Genomic DNA, 19301 nt, shown 5'->3' on the forward strand with positions numbered 1-19301 from the left:
AGTCCAGCAGCTATGAATGTCAGCATTACCCCATACAGCAAATGCTAAGGAGTCTGAAAAAATTTTGATTAGAGGTATGAACAAAATGGACTTGGTTAGGACTAAAGCAAATCAGACTAAAGGGTAAAAGACAATATTGTTGGTGTTCTTAAAACTTCAATTTCTGTGTGAGACCAAAGGAAGAGATGTTTATTAGGTACAAAATCTATATTTTTTGTAATACTCTATATAATTTAATTTGTATGGTCAGTTTATTCAAACAACATAATTGCATGGAATGTGGAATAGGGAGTGAAATCTGGTTGGTTTGTACAGGTTAGTGTGATGCCCCAGTATATCCCAGAGTAATATGGACAGAGAATAAAAATGTGTTTGCAAAACCCTTGAAGGACTAGGGGAAAATGTGGAAATATTAAATTTCCCCACCTGGGGAATTAATGATACCCTCACAAGCATTGGGGGCTACCAATTTAGAAGGCTGAGCCCTAGATCTTGGGGCTTGCCCTTATGAAGTTTGTTACTGCAAAGAAGAGGCTAAGCTTACTTAAAATTGTGCCTAAGAGTCACCCGCAGAGAACCTCTTGTTGCTCAGATGTGGTCTCTCTCTCTCTAAACCAGCTCTGCAGATAAACTCACTGCCCTCCCCCCAAACTCAATGCCCTCCCCACTCCATGGGTCATGACTCCCAGGGTTGTAAATCTCCCTGGCAATGTGGGACATGACTCATGGGAATGAGCTTGGCCCTGGATTCATGGGATTGAGAAAGCCTTCTTGGACCAAGAGTGGGAAGAGAAATGAACCTAAATAAAGTTTCAGTGGCTGAGAGATTTCAAATAGAGTTGAGAGGTCATTCTGGAGGTTATTCTTATGCATTATATGGATATCCCTTTTTAGTTTTTAGTGTATTGAAATAGCTAGAGGAACTTGAAACTGTTGAACTGCAGACTTTATTCTTGAAGATGACTGTATAACTATATGGCTTACACTGTGTGACTGTGTGACTGTGAAAACTTCGTGGCTCCCACTCCCTTTAAACAGTTATGGACAGATGAATATAAAAATGAGAACAAAAAGTAAATGAATAATAGGGAGGGATGGGGGTATGGGATGTTTTGGGTGTTCTTTTTTACTTTAACTTTTATTCTTATTCTTATTCTTTTTTGTGTGTGTGGTAATGAAAATGTTCAATAATTGATTGTGATGAATGCACAACTATATAATGATACTGTGAAGAACTGATTGTACACTGTGGATGACTGTATGGTGTGCGAATATATCTCAATAAAATTGAATTTAAACAAACAAACAAACAAGTCCTTTACCAAGCCTTTGAACAGATTTCGGGAAAGACTTCCTTAGTGTAGAAAATTAATATCTTTCACTTAACACTCTGTCAACAATAAATATTTACTGCATATATACAGACACAATTATCATCTGAGGATAAAAAGGCTAACATTCTAAGGAATATATTTACTCCTGAGCCCAACTGTAATCTTAATTGGAGGGGTTCTCCAATTCTATATTGATTGATGGACTGATTTCAAAAGGATTGAAGGACTCTTAAATTCTATTAGTGATATCTTTCTCTCCTAGGATCTTTTGAAACTCTTCTTGATATTTCTGAGAAAGCCATTTCCCCAATCTCCCCTCTATAGTTTATTTACCATTGCCTATTTTTTGTTCTATATTTGGGCATTGTGACTCTCACCTTCCCTTTTTTTGGTTTAATAAGGGCTGTTTGGAAGCTAAAACAATCATTGCCATATTAGTGAAAAGGCAAGCTAAATGCAATGTGGAAGAGGCTCCCACAGATCTCATATAATATAAATGTTGCAAATTTCTTACTGTCTCCAAAACAACTCAAATGAACTCAACTCCTTTGTGAGTCCCTGGATCTCAAAGAATCAGTGATGATTTAGTTTTTGACACACTGCCTCCCATGGCATGACTCTGGAGAAAAGGGCTATGGAAGACTCTTTTCACACACCTTGCTTCCATTGAGAATCCAATCACTTCCATCCTTTTTGGCATTTGTTCTTATTCCTTGCAAATCACTGTAATAGAAAAGGTGAAAAATTCAACAATTGGCAAAAACTGAATTATGCAAATGTTTTCATGTAATTGTGTGGGTAGTGTGGAGGTTATAGATACCCCAGAAAAGGTCATGTTCTTTTAATCCATTCCAGTGGTTGTAGACCTATTGTGGGTGGGACCTTTTATTTAGGTTCTTTCAAATGAGATGTGACCCAGCCCATTCACCATGGGTCTTAATCTTTGGAGTCCTTTTTATAAAGGATAAAACCCATACAGAAGCAGACAGATGAAATTAAGAGAAGCTCACAGAAAAAGCCCCAGTGAAGTTTGAAGGAAAAAAGCCACAGAAGGAGAATCCAGAAGTTGAAGCAACAAAACCCAGGAGATAAGCACTGGCAGATGTTGCCATGTGCCTTGCTATCTGACAGAGGAGCCCAAGTTCGCTGGTAGCTGGTCTTCAGAGAAGGTATCATCCCACTGATGCCTTAATTTGGAAATTTTCATGGCTTTAGAATTGTAAGCTTGTAAGCTAATAAATTCCCAGTGTTAAAACCCAGGGCATTTATGGTATATTGCATTTCAGCAGCTTTAGCAAACCAAAACAGTGTGTAAATAATGTGCAATTACTACCGGTTATACCCTTATAAAAATTGGTCTTTAACTGATATTACGGATGTTCACACAGGTGCACTGAAAAGTCATGTCCATATATTATATTTTAAAGCACTTATATACATGAATATATGATTAAGATTATATAAGCCAACCAGATTTTATAAAGCATGACAAGCCCAACTATCATTCAAAGATCCTCAGACTGGACTCAACATTTCAGGGGTCACTATTTCCCCGAGATTATGTGCCACCATGTATTTTTCTGCCTTTATTCACTTTGGTTCCTTCTCTTATCCCTACTCAACAAAAGTTTAGCTATTTAAAAGGGAATGTCTCAAACACCATGCCCTCTAATAAGTCTGCTCTAAAAGTAGAATAGGTTGTTAATTTTTCTAAATATAAATTAAATATTATTAAAATATGAAAAACACAATCACAAAGGAGAAAATTTTTAAAATAATTTTACCTTCTAGAATGAATATTTTAAAATACTTCCTTCCAGTATTTTTCTATGGCTATAGATACACATATATTTTTGTAAAATAGGAATCATACATATATGATTTTGATCGATTAACAACATCTGATGTTTTTTATACGATAATTCTTATCAGCTGCATAGAATTCATCACATAAGTTTGCCATGATTTTTTAAAGCAATTTCCTATGTTGAACATTTAGGTAGCTTCCAGTTTTCTCGAATATCCTATAGTGGATAACATCATGTATAAATAATCCACTTCACTTATTGTTGTGGAGTTCAGCTTTATCTAGTAGACTGAATAATGATTCCCAAAGATATTAGTTCCTGATCCCAAGAACATGTAAATGTTACTTTATATGGAAAAAGGGACTTCGCAGATGTGATTAAGAATCTTGAAATGGGGTGTATGGTGGAATGAATTGTGTACGCCAGTTTGGAAATATTCTTGGTCTTGGTCCATATTCTGATGGATCTTATAAATAAGATTTCTTCAAGATGTTACTTCAGTTAAGGTATAAACCCACTGAATGAGGTTGGGTTTTAATCTGGAATACTGAAGTCCTTTGTAGGCTGAGTCAAAGTCAGAGAGAAAAGCCAGGAGGGACCACCGTGTACATTCCATGTGACAGAAAAGCCAAGGACCAAGGTTCACTGGCAGCCTGCCCCAGAATGCCACAGTGTGTTCGGGAAGAAAGTATTACCTTGCTGATGTCTCAGTTTTGGAATTCTCCTAGCCTCAAAAGTTTCCTTTGTATTAGCAGCCAAGAAACCAAACAGGGAAATTATACTAGTGTTCTGGTTTTCTAGGCTGCTTAAAGCAAACACCATGAATTACCAGATATAATCTTTTATTTTTTTTATTAGAGAAGTTGTAGGTTTACAGAAAAATCATGCATAAAATACACAATTCCCATATACCACCTGTTCTAGTTTGCTAATGCTGCAGAATGCAAAACACCAGAGATGGATAGGCTTTTATAAAACAGGGGTTTATTTCACTACACAGTTACAGTCTTAAGGCCACAGAGCATCCCAGGTAACACCTCAGCAATCGGGTACCTTCACCGGAGGATGGCCAATGGTGTCCGGAAAACCTCTGCTAGCTAGGAAGGCAGCTGGCTTCTGCTCCAAAGCTCTGGCCTCAAAATGGCTTTCTCCCAGGACGTTCCTCTCCAGCAAGCTTGCTCCTCTTCAAAACATCACTCACAGCTGCACTCAGTTCCCTCTCTTTGAGTCAGCTTATTTATATAGCTCCACTGATCAAGGCCCACCCTGAATGGGCGGGGCCATGCCTCCATGGGAACATCTCATCAGAATCATCACCCACAGCTGGGTGGGGCACATTCCAAGCAAATCCAACCATCACCAAAACGTCTGCCCCACAAGACTACAAAGACAATGGCATTTGGGGGACACAATACATTCAAACCGGCACACCACCCTATTTTTAATGCCTTCCATTAGTGTGGTACATTTGTTCCAATTCATGAAAGAACATTTTTATAGTTATATGATTAATTATAGTCCATCAATTGGGTACACTGTTTCTTTTGTACAGTCCTATGTATATTTAAAAAAATTTTATTCTAGTAACAAATACACAACCTAAAAATTTCCCCCTTTAACCACATCCAAATATATAATTTATGTTATTAATTATATTCAAAATGCTGTGCTACTATCACCACCACCCATGGCCAAAACATTACCATCAACCCAAATAGAAACTCTGTACAATTTAAGCATTAACTCCCCATTCCCTATCCCCACCCCAAATCTTGGTAACCTATATTCTAGATTCTAACTCTAGGAATTTGCTTTTTCTAATTATTTCATATCAGTGAGGTCATACAATATTTGTCCTTTTGTGTCTGGCCTATTTCACACAACAGGATTTCTTCAAGGTTCATCCATGTTGTTGCATATATCAGAACTTCATTCCTTTTTACAGCTGAATGATATTCTATTGTAGATATATATCATATATACTTTCTCCAACCAAAGGCGGATACTTTGGTTGCTTCCATCTTTTGGCAATTGTGAATAATGCTGCTATGAACACTGGTGTGGAAATATCTGTTTGGGTCCTGCTTTCAAATATTTGGGGTATATACCCAGAAGTGGGATTTCCAAGTCATATTGTAATTTTGTAGTTAACTTTCTGAGGAACCACCAAACTGTCTTCTATGGTGGCTGCACTACTTTACATTATCACCAACAATGAATGAGTGTTCCTATTTCTCCACATCCTCTCCAACACTTGTAATTTTCTACTTTTTATAGTACCTATTCTAGTTGGTGTGAAATGGTATCTCATTCTGGTTTTGATTTGCATTTCCCTAATAGCAAATGATGTTAGCATCTTTTATGTGCTTTCTGGCCATCTGTATATCTTATTTGGAGAAATGTCTATTTGAGCCTTTTGCCCATTCTTTAAATGAGTTGTTTCTCTTTTTATTGTTAAGTTATAGGATTCCTTTATATATTCTGGATATTAAACCCTTATTGGATATGTGGTTTCCAAGTATTACTCCCATTGATTGGTTGCCACTTTATGTGCATGATAAAGTCATTTGATGCACAAAAGTTTTTAATTTTGATGAGGCCCTGTTATCTATTTTTTCATTTGTTGCTTCTGCTTTGGGTGTAAAGTCTAAGAAACCACTGCCTAACACCTATTCCTGAAGATGCTTCCCTACATTTTCTTCAAGGAGTTTTATAGTTCTGATACTTATATTTAGGTCTATAATCCATTTTGAGTTGATTTGTGTATATGTTGTGAGGTAGGGGTCCACCTTCATTCTTGTGCTCATGGACATCCATCTGTTGAAGAGACCATTCTTTCCCCATTGAGTGCACTTGACACTCTTGCCAAAAATCAGTTGGCCATAAACATGAGGGTGGATTTCTGAACTTCCAATGCAATTCCATTGGTCTATAAGTCTGTCCTTATGCCAGTACCATGCTGTTTTGATTACTATGGCTATGTAATAAGTTTAAAGATCAGGAAGTGTAAGTGTCCAACACTGTTTTTTTTCAGGATGGTTTTGTCTATACAAGGCCCCTTACCCTTTCAGAGAAATTTGATGATTGGCTTTTCCATTTTTGCAGAGAAGGCTGTTGGGATTTTTATTAAGATTGCATTGAAGCTGTAAATCACTTTGAGTAGAACTGACATTTTAACAATAATTAGTTTTCCAATACATGAACATGGAATATCTTTCCATTTCTTTAGGTTTTCTTTGATTTCGGTTAGCAATGTTTTGTAGCTTTCTATGTGCAAGTCCTTGATATCCTTGGCTGGACTTATTCCTAGACATTTCATTTTTCAAATTTCTATTGTAAATGGAGATTTTTCTTGATTTCTTCTTCAGATTGTTCATTACTACTATATAGAAACACTACTGATTTTTGCATGTTTGCCTTGTACCCCACCACTTTGCCGAATTCATTTATTAGTTCCAGTAGCTTTGTTATGGACTTTTTTCAGAATTTTCTGAATCTGGGATCATGTCATCTGCAAATAAGGAAACTTTCACTTCTTCTTTTCCAATATAGATGCTTTTTATTTATTTCTCTTGCCTAATTGTTCCAGTACAATGTTGAATATCAGTAGTGACAGTGGGCATCCTTGTCTTGTTCCTGATCTTAGAAAGTTTTCAGTCTTTCACCACTGAGTATGATGTTAGCTATGGGTTTTTCATATATGCCCCAATTACACTGAGGAAGTTTACTTCTATTCCTAGTTTTCTAAGTGTTTTTATCAAGAAGGGCCTTTTCTGCATCAATTGAGATGGTCATGTGATTTTTTCCTCTTTTTTTTAATATGGTGTATCAAATTTATTGATTTTCTATGTTGAACCATGATTGCATACCTGGGATGAATTCCAGTTGATCATGATGTATAATTCTTTTGAAGTACTATTGGATTCACTTTGCTACAATATTGTTGAGGATTTCTGCATCTTTATTCAAAGGGGATATATTGGTCTGTAGTTGTCTTTCTTGTGGTATCTTTATCTCCCTCTGCTGTGAGTGTGATGGTGTCCTCATAGAATGAGCAAGATAGGTGTTAATTCTTTTGGGGATGTTTGGTAAAATTTACCTGTGAAGTCATCTGGTCCTGGGCTTTTCTCTTTTGAGAAGTTCTTGATTACTGATTCAACCTCTTTACTGGTTATTAGTTTGTTGAGATCTTCTATTTCTTCTTGAGTCAGTATAGGTAATTTGTGTGTTTCTAGGAAGTTGTCCATTTCATCTAGGTTATCCAATTTGTTGGCATACAATTGTTCATAGTATCCTTTTATAAGTCTTTTCTATTTCTGTAAGACCAGTAGTAATATCCCCTTTTTAATTTCTGACTTTAGTTATTTGTGTCCTCTATTTTTTTCTTTTTTTTTAGTCTAGCTAAATGTTTGTCAATTTTATTGATTTTCCAAAGAACCAACTTATGGTTTTATTGATTCTCTCTACTGCTTTTTAATTCTCTATCTCATTTATCTCTGCTCTAATCTTTGTTATTTCCTTCTTCCTCTCACTTTGGGTTTAGTTTGCTCTTCTTTTACTAGATATTCTAGCTTTGAGTTAAGGTCTTTGATTTTAGATCTTTTTTCTTTTTTAATGTAAGTATTTCGAGCTATAAATTTCTCTCTCAGCACTGCCTTTGCTGCATCTCCTAATTTTGGGTACATTGTGTTTTCATTTTCATTTTCCTCAAGATATTTACTAATTTCCTTTGTGATTTCTTCTTTGACCCAAAAGTTGTTTAAGAGTACATTGTTTAATTTCCATATATTTGTGAATTTTCCATTTCTCCCTCTTTTATTGATTTCTAGCTTCATTCCATAGTGGTTGGAGAAGATACATTGTATGATTTCTATATTTTTTAATTTATTGAGACTTGTTTTGTCACTTAACATATGGTCTAAACTGGAGAATGATCCATGTACTCTAGAGAAGAATGTGTATTCTGCTGCCACTGGGTGAAGAGTTCTATGTAAGTCTGTTAGGCCTAGTTGGTTTAAAGTATCATTCAAGTATTCTATTTCTTTATTGATCTTCTTTTTAGATTTCTTATCCATTACTGAATGTGGTGTATTGAAATCCCCTACTATTAATATAGAACCATCTATTTCTCCCTTCAAATCTGTCAATTTTGCTTCATATATTTTGGGGATCTGCTGTTAGTTGCATATATATTTGTAACTGCTATGTCTTCTTGTTGAATTGACCACTTTAACTTTAGTGACCCTCTTTGACCCTCTTAACGGTTTTGACGTAAAGTTTACCTTATCTGATCCTAGCGTAACTACCCCAGCTTTTTTTTTGTTGTTGTTGTTACTTTTTGGATGGTACATTTTTTCCCATCTTTTCACTTTCCAACCTATTTATATCTTTGAATTTAAGGCGAGTCTCTTATAAATAGCATATAATTGAATCTTTTTTTAAAAAATCCATTCTGCCAATCTCTTCCTTTTGACAGTGGAGTTCAATCCATTTATATTTAAAGTGATTACTGATAATGCAGGACTTCCTTTTGCCATTTTGTTATCTTATGTTTGTAAGTCTTATACCTTTTTGTCCCTGACGTCTTCCATTGATGCCAACCTCCATATTTATTTGGCTTTTATTATTGTACCATTCTGAGTCCCTTCTCATTTCTTTCTGAATATATTTCTCATGTATTTTGTTTGTGGTTACCATGGGGTTAAAATTTAACATCCTGAATCTATAACAATCATATTTGATTTGATACCAATTTATCTTCAATAGCAGACACATCTACAGTTCCAATATCCCTCTGCTACACCAACCATTTTGTGTACTTGTTAAAATTTTATATCTTTGTACTTTGTATGTACAAAATCATCAATTTATCATACATTTTATGTATTTACATTTTAGCACCTGTACGAAGCCAGATGTGGAGTTATATAACAATACAATACAACAGTACTAGTATTTATAATTACCCATATGTTACCTTTACTGGAGGTCTTTATTTCTTTATGCCGCTTTGATCCACTGTCTAGTGTTCTTTCCTTTCAGTCTGAATAACTGCCTTTAGCATTACTTATAGGGCAGGTCTACTAATGACAAATTTCCTCATCTATTGTTTATCTGGGAATGTCATCTTTTTGAAAGAAAGTCTTGCTGGATATAAAATTATTGGTTGACAATTGTTTTCTTTCACCACATTAAATATTTTGTACCACTGCCTTCTTGCCTCCATGGTTTCTGATGAGATATCATCACTTAATCTTATTGGAATTTCCTTGTACATAACTCATTGTTTTTTCTCTTTCAGCTTTCAGAGCTCCATCCATGCCTTGACATTGGACAATTAGATTACTATGTGTCTGGGTGTGGCTCTCTCCGAGTCTATTCTGTTTGGGGTTCGTTGGGCTTCTTCCATGTGCAAATTTATGTCTTTTGTTACATTTGGGAAACTTTCTGCCATTAGCTTTTTGAATATTCCATCTGCTCCTTTCTCTCTTTGTTCTTCTGGGACTCCCATAAAGCATATATTGCTGTTTGATGGTGTCCCACGGGTATCTTAGGCTCTGTTCATTCTTTTTTATTCTTTTATCTTTCTGTTCTTCAGTCTGAATCATTTCAGTTGTCTTGGCTTCAAGTTCACTGATTCTTTCTTCTCCTTCCTCCAATCTGTTTTTGAAACTGCCTAGGGAATATTTCATATCAGTTATTGTGTTATTCAATTCCAGTACTTCTCTGGAGAGATTTCCATATTGCTTACTCATTGTTTTTCTTGTATTCTTTAGTTCTTTCTTCTTGTTGTTCTTTATTGCTTTGAGCATATTCAGGATCATTATTTTAAAATTTCTGTCCAATAAGTCTAATTCTGGTCTTCTTCATTCATGGTTTCTGGATTTCTATCTTGGTTCTTCATATGGATCCTAATTTCCTGTTTGCTTATCATGTTTTGTTGAACACTGTACATTTTAATATTTAAAAGTGTTAACTCTGGAATTTATTCCCTGGGCTGTCCCTCAAGTTTATATTCAGCTAGTGATATGACAGAGATTTTCTGGAATTCCAGGAGCTAATTAAAAGAAGCAAACCAAGGCAAAAAGTACCTTTCATTCTCATTGCAAATTGGCTCTGCTTTGGCTGGTGAGCTCCTTCAGAGCTTAGCCCTCCCATCAAGATCAGCCGGATGCAAATGGGAAATACAGGGGCTTACCATCTGAGCCTGCATGGAACCGGAGCCAGAGCCCGGGAGCAAGCTTTTTCTCCTGGGTTTGTAAGTGTTAGAGGCCTTAGTAATTTCCCATCTACAGTGTATTGGAATTTGTGTGAATGTCCCCTCTACTCCCTTCAAAATAGACCTCCTCCTCCTCCCAGGTGCTCTTTTGAGTGACCTAATTCAGGTAGTCCTTTACCCCAGGCCGTTACATGTTAATTGTTTCTCACACTGTCCCAGCTGTCTGCAAGGGGCTTCCCTGCTCTCAGGATAAACTCTGTGAGGGCAAATCTGAGACACATTCCCCAGCTCACTCTCAGACTTCTACCTGATAGATTGGCACTGACATACATGCACCCCAGTATGCACACATGCACACAGGAGCTACTCTGCTCCCTTTGAAACTGGGCCAGGAACCCACAATGGGAGTGCAAGCTGGCTCCACACTGCGTTGAGGAGGAGGTGGGGTAGGGATCAGCAAGGGAGCCTGGAGCTTCTTCCATGGCTTCTGAATTGTGTTTTCTAATTTGCACTTGCCTGATTAATACAGCCCTTTAACTGTTTTCCATAGTTTTGAGAAGGTTATTGTCTTTAAGATTCCTCTGCTGTCTTTGCCCCAGGGGTCTGGAACAATGGCCACCCTCAGAGCAGGGGGAGGGTGTGCTATCTGAAGTAGCTGATCAAAGATAGAGATCTGGGATCAAAGCACTCATCATAAAGACTAGTTCTTTATGTCCCACCCTTATACCAGCAAGCTGAGCTCCCATCTCAACTGCTGCCTGCTATGACATTGGGGTAAGGGGGATGGCAGCCCCTGTAGGAAGGATGAAATTCACTAGTCTTTATTACAATTTACCAGCTTCTTCCTCCTGCTCCTCCCTGGATGCTTCACAGTGTTCCTCTGTATTCAGGAGTTTCAAAGTGGTTGATTCAGACAGCTCCTGCCAGTTCAACAGTTGTTTTGATGGAGGGACTGACTGTTGGACCTTCTTACTCTGCCACCTTCCCAAATCCTCTCTGACTCAATCTTCTTGAGGTCATTGTATATTTGTGAAGATTATGTTTATATGTGCCTTGACTAGCATATTGCTTCACACACAACAGACACTAATAAACATTTGTGGAATTACATTATTGAAAATGTGAAATTTTCAGAAAAAAGTTAACATAGCAGGCCTGAGGCCACTGTCTTTAGAAAGGCATGCTTACAAGGTTGGCCCTTGGCTGGCATCTGGGAATTTGTATTTGGGGAAAGTTCCCACCATTCCCATGACTGATAAAAGTGCTCACTGTTTTTAAACTGCTTTTCTTCGGGGAGTTTGGAATTTTGGAATGTGCTAAGCAGAAGGTGCCTACATAAGGCACCACCTGTTCACTAAGTTCCTAATCTGCTCTAAAAACTTGGTTAAAATACTTCATTTCTTATTTTCTGTTTTCCCTTTAATAGGGATTTTAACATCTGTATATTCCACATAGGATTATTGTGATGCCAAACAAGAAGACCACCATGAGAGCATTTATAAAATGTTAAGGTATCATACAAATATACATAATTATACATAATGAAGTCTCCTATGTATGGGAACGGGGAAAAGACTAGTGACACTCTGGATCTTTTCCAGCAATTCCAACCTTTTTCTGTGGAGGCCCAATCAAAGCAAGAAATCAGAGAACAGCCAACCCACCTTTGGGCAGGCAAAAAAGAAGCATGTCCCATCTCCTCAACACACTAAACATCTTCTTCAACTGCTGCTACTTTTCTCCATTCTTGTATCCTCTTATCTACATGACTCCTTTGCCTGTTTCACTAAATATCTGACTGATTTGCTACTGTTCCATTACTCTCATTAACCTTCAAGAAATCTGTCTCATGTTCATTCTCATTCTCAGTTTTCTTCTTACTTACATACAACTAACTGCAGATGAGGGCAGAGAACTTAATAAACAAAAATCAAGTGAGCCTGTGTTTGTATATGTAAGATGGTAATAAATCAAGATATCTTCTGTACTCTGTTGCCTCCATGTAAGAGCTAAAATGTAATAGGTTGGACTTGGAATACATGAATCAGAGCTAATATGCCTCAATCAGAATATTGATAGTCAGCCAGTTATCTTAGAGACTTAACTGAAAAGAAAAGGAAAAAGATTAAATTTCTACTTGTTTTTAATCATGTTTTTAGCCACAGAAGTGAAGAAAAACCTCTCTTTGCCAAAATTAAGCATCAGTATTGGCATGTAGTTATAGATTTATATCTGGGAAAGATAAATACAATTTAAACATCCTGTCAAATGACATTATGGAATATTAAGAAATTTTAAAATAAGTAGCTTTGTCAACAACAACAACAAAAGAACATTTAAAATAGTAGGGCCTTAACATCTGCAGAACCAAAAAGACTCCTGGATTTTCAATTATTGGTTCTGCTGCATCTTAAAGCTCTTCGCTTGTACTACCTGCTTCCCACTGGCATATAAGTCAATGCTTTCTTTGATATCAACCATTTGCCTTACCAACCCAGCCTGTCAAACTACTGCCCTCTTTCTATACTTCCTTTCATCACCAAATTCTGAAAAGGATTTGTCTGTACTCTCTGCTTATGCTTTTCAATACCAACTCACTCCCTTCCAAAGTGACTTCTGTCCCTCTACTCTACTGAAACCTCAATGAAAAGATCATCAGTGGTCTGCTGATCTCAACATTTTCATCATTTTATATTCCTAACTCTTCACTCCTATCCCATTGCCTTTTCAAACTCACTACCCCTCATGCTCATGACAAAGCACTTGTCTGGATTTCTTTAAAACTCTCCTTCAGATTCAGTTGCGTTTGCACAGTCCCAAACGAAACACAATACACAGTTTCCTCCATGGTCCCTTTTTTATCTTTTCACTTTTTCTTTTGAAGATCAGTACCCACTATGAGGATGTTCTTTGCCCTATTCTTGCATAACTGGCTCTTTATCATTCATCAAATCTCATTTAAATCTAGCCACTTCTTAAGGCCTTTCCTAGCACTCACATCTAAACTGATTTTCTCCTATCCCAACAAACACAAAGACACTACTAATCTCTAACATAACAATCTATTTCCTTCATAGTATTTATCATAATTTATAATTATAAATATATTTGTTTACTTGTTCTTGTCATTCTTGTCAAAAGACCAGAGATAATATTTGTTTGTTCAACACCATATACCTGACATATAGAAGACATTAAATAATAATCACATAACTGAATAAATGGTCTTATTCAAACCCACTTCTTCAATTCTTGCTTATATATGAATGACTTTTTTTTTTCTTTTTTGTCTTTATTAGAGAGTTTGTGGGTTACAATCATGCATAAAATACAGGATTCCCATATGCCACCCTATTATTAACACCTTACATTGGTGTGGAACATTTGGTACAATCATGAGAGCACATTTTTATAATTGCACTATTAACTTTAGTCCATGGTTTAACTTATGGTTCACTCTTTGTCATACTGTAATTACGTGAATTTTCAAAAAATTTTTATTCTGTTACCATATATGCAGTCTAACATTTCCCCTCTTAATCATGTTCAGATATATAATTCAGTGCTGTTAATTTTGTCCACAATGTTGTGCTGCCATCACCATCATTCGTTACAGATTTCTATCATTCTGAATATGTAGTCACTTTTGTTATACCATCTCTTAGTCTTATTAAAACATTATTTTGACTCAAAATCTATTTAAAATGTGATTAATGACCTTCTAATTCCTCCATTTTGGTATTTTCAGTCTTCAGGGCAATCCCAAGGCACATGAATGACTTTTAAAATCTATTGCCACTCCAGTCTGCCTCCAGAGTTCCAGCTCCATATTTTTAATAGCCTGCTGGACATTTTCACATGAATTCATCCTACATCTAAAATTCATCATGCCCAAAATTAAACACCATTTAACTTTGTTTAATGTCTTACCATTTTGTTTGTATAACACTATTTAACATCTAAAATATAACATACATTACAATCTGCTTTTTTGTTATTTGTGTATGAAAATCCCTTATTTTCCTACTGGAGTTTTAAGTATTTGAGGTCACAAATTATGCTGTGATCATCTTTGTATTCCTCCAAGCATATTGTTCAGACTATCATCAAACCACTGTCCTCTCTACACTTTCTTTCAAACACTGAGAAAATGTGTGTTTATAGGGTACTGCTTGCAGAATGTCAAAAACAAATGCTGACTTACCTTCCAGCCCCAGGTTCTGTCATTGCTATAGCACCAATACATTTGCCTGCAGTCATCTGGGGGATAAAGTGCTTTATCTGTTCTTCTGAGCCATAGTTTGCAATATAGGGCATAACAATATTTGAATGAACATTAAAACCTGGGCCGGTACAGTTTGAATATGCTCTTAGAAGAAAAAATGAAAGAAGAAAATTTTAAACACAAAATAGTTATTTTGTTCTGTTTTTAGTTTCTTTGACTTTCAATGAAAAACAATTATAACAACAACAAAATATTAAAGGACTTCAAATCGTATGGCAATAGGCTGTCCCCACCCCAAACCTCTGAAATTCCTAAAAGTTGCCTCTCTCTTTCTCTTTTTTAAAACTAATCTTTTGATTTTAGGCTGTAACATAACAGTGCTTCTAACACATATTTAATGAATTAAAAGATACAATATTCCTAAAATAATCACCTACAATTGTATTACCTGAATACAACAATGATTTTCATATTGACAAACTGCCTTTGCCATTAGCATATATTCTAATATAACAGCAATCAGGGCGTACATTTTGCATTTTGCTGTTTTCTTTTTAATTTACAACATAACCCCTAATTTTCTTCCCACATAGTTTTCATAACTACAATCTTAAGTAGCTGCAAAATATTTCATATAGTTTATGTACCATAATTTACATATTCATTTTCTTACTTGTAGATAATTACATTGCTTCCAAAGTTGAAGGATTATGATATAACTTGAAATCTAGATTATTTCTGTTATATAATAACCTTTCTTTTATAAACTAACTTTTATCATATTTGATGGAAATATTTTCCCACTCTGCTGTTCTCTTTCAATCATCTTTTTAAAAGGGGAAAAATGTGCCAATCAGAAATAAAGCTCTTTAATTTTCAACAGCACCTATTAACAACTAAGAAGGGGATTTTCTTGTTTCCCCACTCTCAAAAAATGGGTAAGAGTGAATGAGTGAGATAATCTTTCACAATTTGCACTGAATTTTCAATCTTCTAAGATCAAAAAGCATTTTTTTTTACTACCATCTCAGAAAGGTAAGTGTGAGGACTCACAGCCCTAGGGCCCCACCCCCCTCTTCCACTATGAGATACACACAGCCACCTACATGACCAGACAACAGACACCTCCCCCACCCAGGGGGAAGCAATGAAATTTTCCTCCCCTAATCACTGTTAGTAACCAATCTCGTGAGACCTTGTTGTAACCAAATCTTGCAAGATCCTGCTGTAACCAAATCTCATGAGAAACTCCATTGTCACAAACCTTTATAAGCTCCCTCCTCCCCTCTCTCTCTCCTCTCTCTCTCTCTCAGTGCCAGAACGCTGATTTCATTGTTCCTGACCTGCTGCAATTGGGAAGAATCATCCCGTTTGTAAGTCCCTAATTAAACTCATGGATAACTCTGTGCCAGGCATGTTCTTTGGTCTTGGGGCGAATCTGGGTTGGAAAATTTGGTGTGCCAGCCAGAAGGCCAAGGAACCACTGGCTGTAACAGGAATGATGAGAGTCCTGGGAAAGGAGACTCCTGGAGGGGAATCCTGGGATGGCCTGAAACACCCATGTGGGGAGGTGTGGCAGCCCTCCTGGAAGAGTGGGGGCTGCTAAGGGAATATGGCAACACCCAGAACTCCCGGGCCAGACTGCTGGTTCTCCTGCAGCAGGCTGCAGGACAGTTAGGATTTCAAAAGTAAAGGGAGAGCCATCTGGCTGCCGCAGCTCTCTCACAGCCTCTGCCGAGCTGTGCGCTCGCTCGGCCACGGAAGAGGCTCTGGTAGTCAGAGCTGAGATTTGCCACCTAGAAGAGGAATTTAAGTTAGAAAGAGACATGTGGATGGCCCAAGCAGCTCTGAAGGATGCATTAAATGAGAGGCTGCACCATGTAGATGAAAATTTAGAAATACTATAGTGAGGCGGTGCAAGCTGCCAAAAGGGTAAGCCTGGCATACTGTGATTTCCCCTGACTGGTATCCCAAGTGTACGATCCCACTGAATTTTCTTCACATATGGATAAGCCTCCATCTGACCAGGAACCTGAAATCAAGGAAAGTAAGCATGTTCATCCTCTGATCCAACAAAAGATCAATATGGAGCAGATACAACACCCTGATCCCCAGGTAGGAGGGACGCTGCAGCTGTCACTGCCTAGCAGCACTACTGCCCCTGAGTTATGGAGAACTGGGAATCAATACAGACAAAAACCTAAAGAAATTTCACTGAATTGGTTGCTGTGCTTGTGGGACACTGGCATGGAGGGAATACTGCTTTCAGGACATGAAATAAGTAAAGGTCTTTATTACCATTCACCCTATCCTCCACCAACATATACATTACTTAGCAACCCAACATGAGTCCAGCTCACTATTAAAATGGTTAGCGACTAAGTGTAAAGAAACTTGGCTCAATGTGGAGGATATGACCCAGATCACCCCCCATTGGAGCTTGATGAATTATAAGATACACTAAAGGGGCTAGGAATGAAACATGCAGTTTATGCTGCTAATTTTGTGAGACCAGATAATGAAACTTTCATCATGGCATAAAGGACGCAGTCTTACATAGTACTCCAAATCAATGGTATGGGACACTGACACCCATTCTTAGCCCATTGATGGGATAATCCATCTCTAGGGCTGCCCAAGTAGCAGAGGATCTAGGAGAATCTGAATGCTTAAAGCAAAAATGAGCTCAGGTCAGGGCTACAGGCCATGCCCCAAAAGAACATGATGGTCCAAACCATGTGTTGCACAGACAGATGTGGGCTGACCTAACAGCTGCCGGCACTAAAATAGAAGATATTGATACACAGCTGATCCCTGTGCCAGTAAGGCTATGGAGTAAATTACCAAAGGAGTGGAGATACACTGAATTTAGAACCAGATAACCAGAGGGAGAAATGAATTCTGGCCAAAAACTCAGCCCTTACAGTACAAAGAGCCCTCTACTCCCTCTGCCAAGGAGGCATGGCAAGCCTTTTCCCCTCACATAGGGGATGGGTCAAGATCCTCAAATAAGAGCTATATATGGGGGTGCTGGGGATTGGAGGCTGCATATTGAGTTAACTATTTTTTGGTCTTCCACTAACGAACATAAAATTTCAGCACTAGTGAATACTGGAGCAAAATGCACCCCAATATATGGAAAATGGCCACAGCTCAGAGGGCCTACATTGGCCAAAACTGGGTATGGAGGCCAAAGTATTATAGCAATACAACAACAATTACTAACGCAGATTGGCTAGCTACCACCTCAAAAGTACACAGTGTACATATCTATATTCCAGAATATATACGGGCAATTGATATTTTTCAGAATATCACTTTGCAAACTACTGTAGGTGAATTTCATTTCCAGAGCTGAGTGGTCAAAACCATCCAAAGAGTACATGTTAAGTGGTCACTGGTAAATGTATACCCTCCCCCGACACACAAAAGCAGTGCATCAATATAAGTTGCCAGGGAGCCAACAAGAAGTGACTGCTACCATCAAGGAATTAGAGAGAGTGGGCATTATAATCTCCACTCACAGCCCACTTAATAGTCCAGTCTGGCCAGTAAGAAAAACCAGTGGAACCTGGTAAATGACTATTGATTATAGCGAGCTTAACAAAGTAACTCCTCTTTTGTTTGCAGCTGTACCAAATATAGCTACTTTGTTACAGGACATAAGTACATGGGCCAGTTTCATTTTGTGTTAGACCTTGCTAATGGTTTTTTTTAGTATTTCCTTAGACCCCTCCAGCCAGCCTGTGTTTGCCTTCACGTGGGAAGGACAACAATGGACATTTACTGTGCTACCACAAGGATATATCCATAGTCCCATTATTTGCCATGGTCTTGTAGCCCAAGATTTAAAAATGTGGAAACCTCCAGCAGAAGTACTATTTTTCATTACATTGAGGATGTTATGTTAACCAGTAACTCTCTTTCAGAATTAGAGACTGCTGCCAAAGCTGTAGTGGCCCACCTTGAAAGCTGAGGTTGGGCAGTGAATCAGGAAAAATTACAAGGGCCAGGGTATTCTGTCAAATTCTTGGGTGCTGTTTTGGTTGGGTAAGACTAAGACTATCCCCTCTGCTGTGTTGATAAAGTGCAAAATTACCCCATCCCACGTACTCCTAAACAGCTAATGGCTCTCCTTGGTTTGTTGGGTTATTGGAGACTGTTTATACCCCATTTAGCACAAATCCTAAAACTTTTGTTATGTCCTAGTCAGGAAAGGGAAAACATGGGAATGAGATGTTCCACAGCAGACTGCCTTTTAAAGGCTAAATGAGCCATCACACAAGCTCAAGCTTTCAGGGGGAGTAGACCCACACGTGCTTTGTAAATTGGATATGGCTAGTACTGATATTGGCTTTGGGTGAGGCTTGTGACAAAGGCAAAAAGCAACAGGCAAAACGAGTTCCCCTCAGCATTTAGTCACAGCTTTGGAAAGGTGCTGAGCTATGATATAGCCCCTTAGAAAAACAACTATGCACTGTCCATAATGCCCTGCTGTAAGTTGAAGGACTAACCCAGAGATGCCCTGTGTCACTGCGCACTGCCATTCCCATACAGGGATGGATAAAAGATACAGCAAATAAACCACATTCAGGGAGTCATCAGCTGAGCACTCTGACAAAATTGAAAGCCTATCTGCTGCAATGCAGTGTCTTTAACAACAGCCCCTTAAGTGCAGAAATGCATATTCTGGGACCAGTTTCCTATGTGGAAAA

The 19301-nt window shown here is 37.7% G+C and overlaps 1 protein-coding gene across 1 annotated transcript in view; it reads right to left on the reverse strand.

Annotated features, from left to right (window-relative positions):
* Nucleotides 1-19301, reverse strand: part of ACADL (acyl-CoA dehydrogenase long chain) — a 68661-nt gene that overhangs the window by 20495 nt on the left and 28865 nt on the right. Inside the window, exons 4-5 of the mRNA XM_037849451.1 lie at nucleotides 14566-14730; nucleotides 1991-2057 (exon numbers count right to left, since the gene is read on the reverse strand). Of these exons, the coding sequence (XP_037705379.1) occupies nucleotides 1991-2057; nucleotides 14566-14730 (232 nt within the window). The remainder of the gene's footprint in view (nucleotides 1-1990; nucleotides 2058-14565; nucleotides 14731-19301) is intronic.

This window comes from Choloepus didactylus, chromosome 9, assembly GCF_015220235.1.
Source record: "Choloepus didactylus isolate mChoDid1 chromosome 9, mChoDid1.pri, whole genome shotgun sequence".
In the NCBI taxonomy this organism is placed as follows: domain Eukaryota; kingdom Metazoa; phylum Chordata; class Mammalia; order Pilosa; family Megalonychidae; genus Choloepus; species Choloepus didactylus.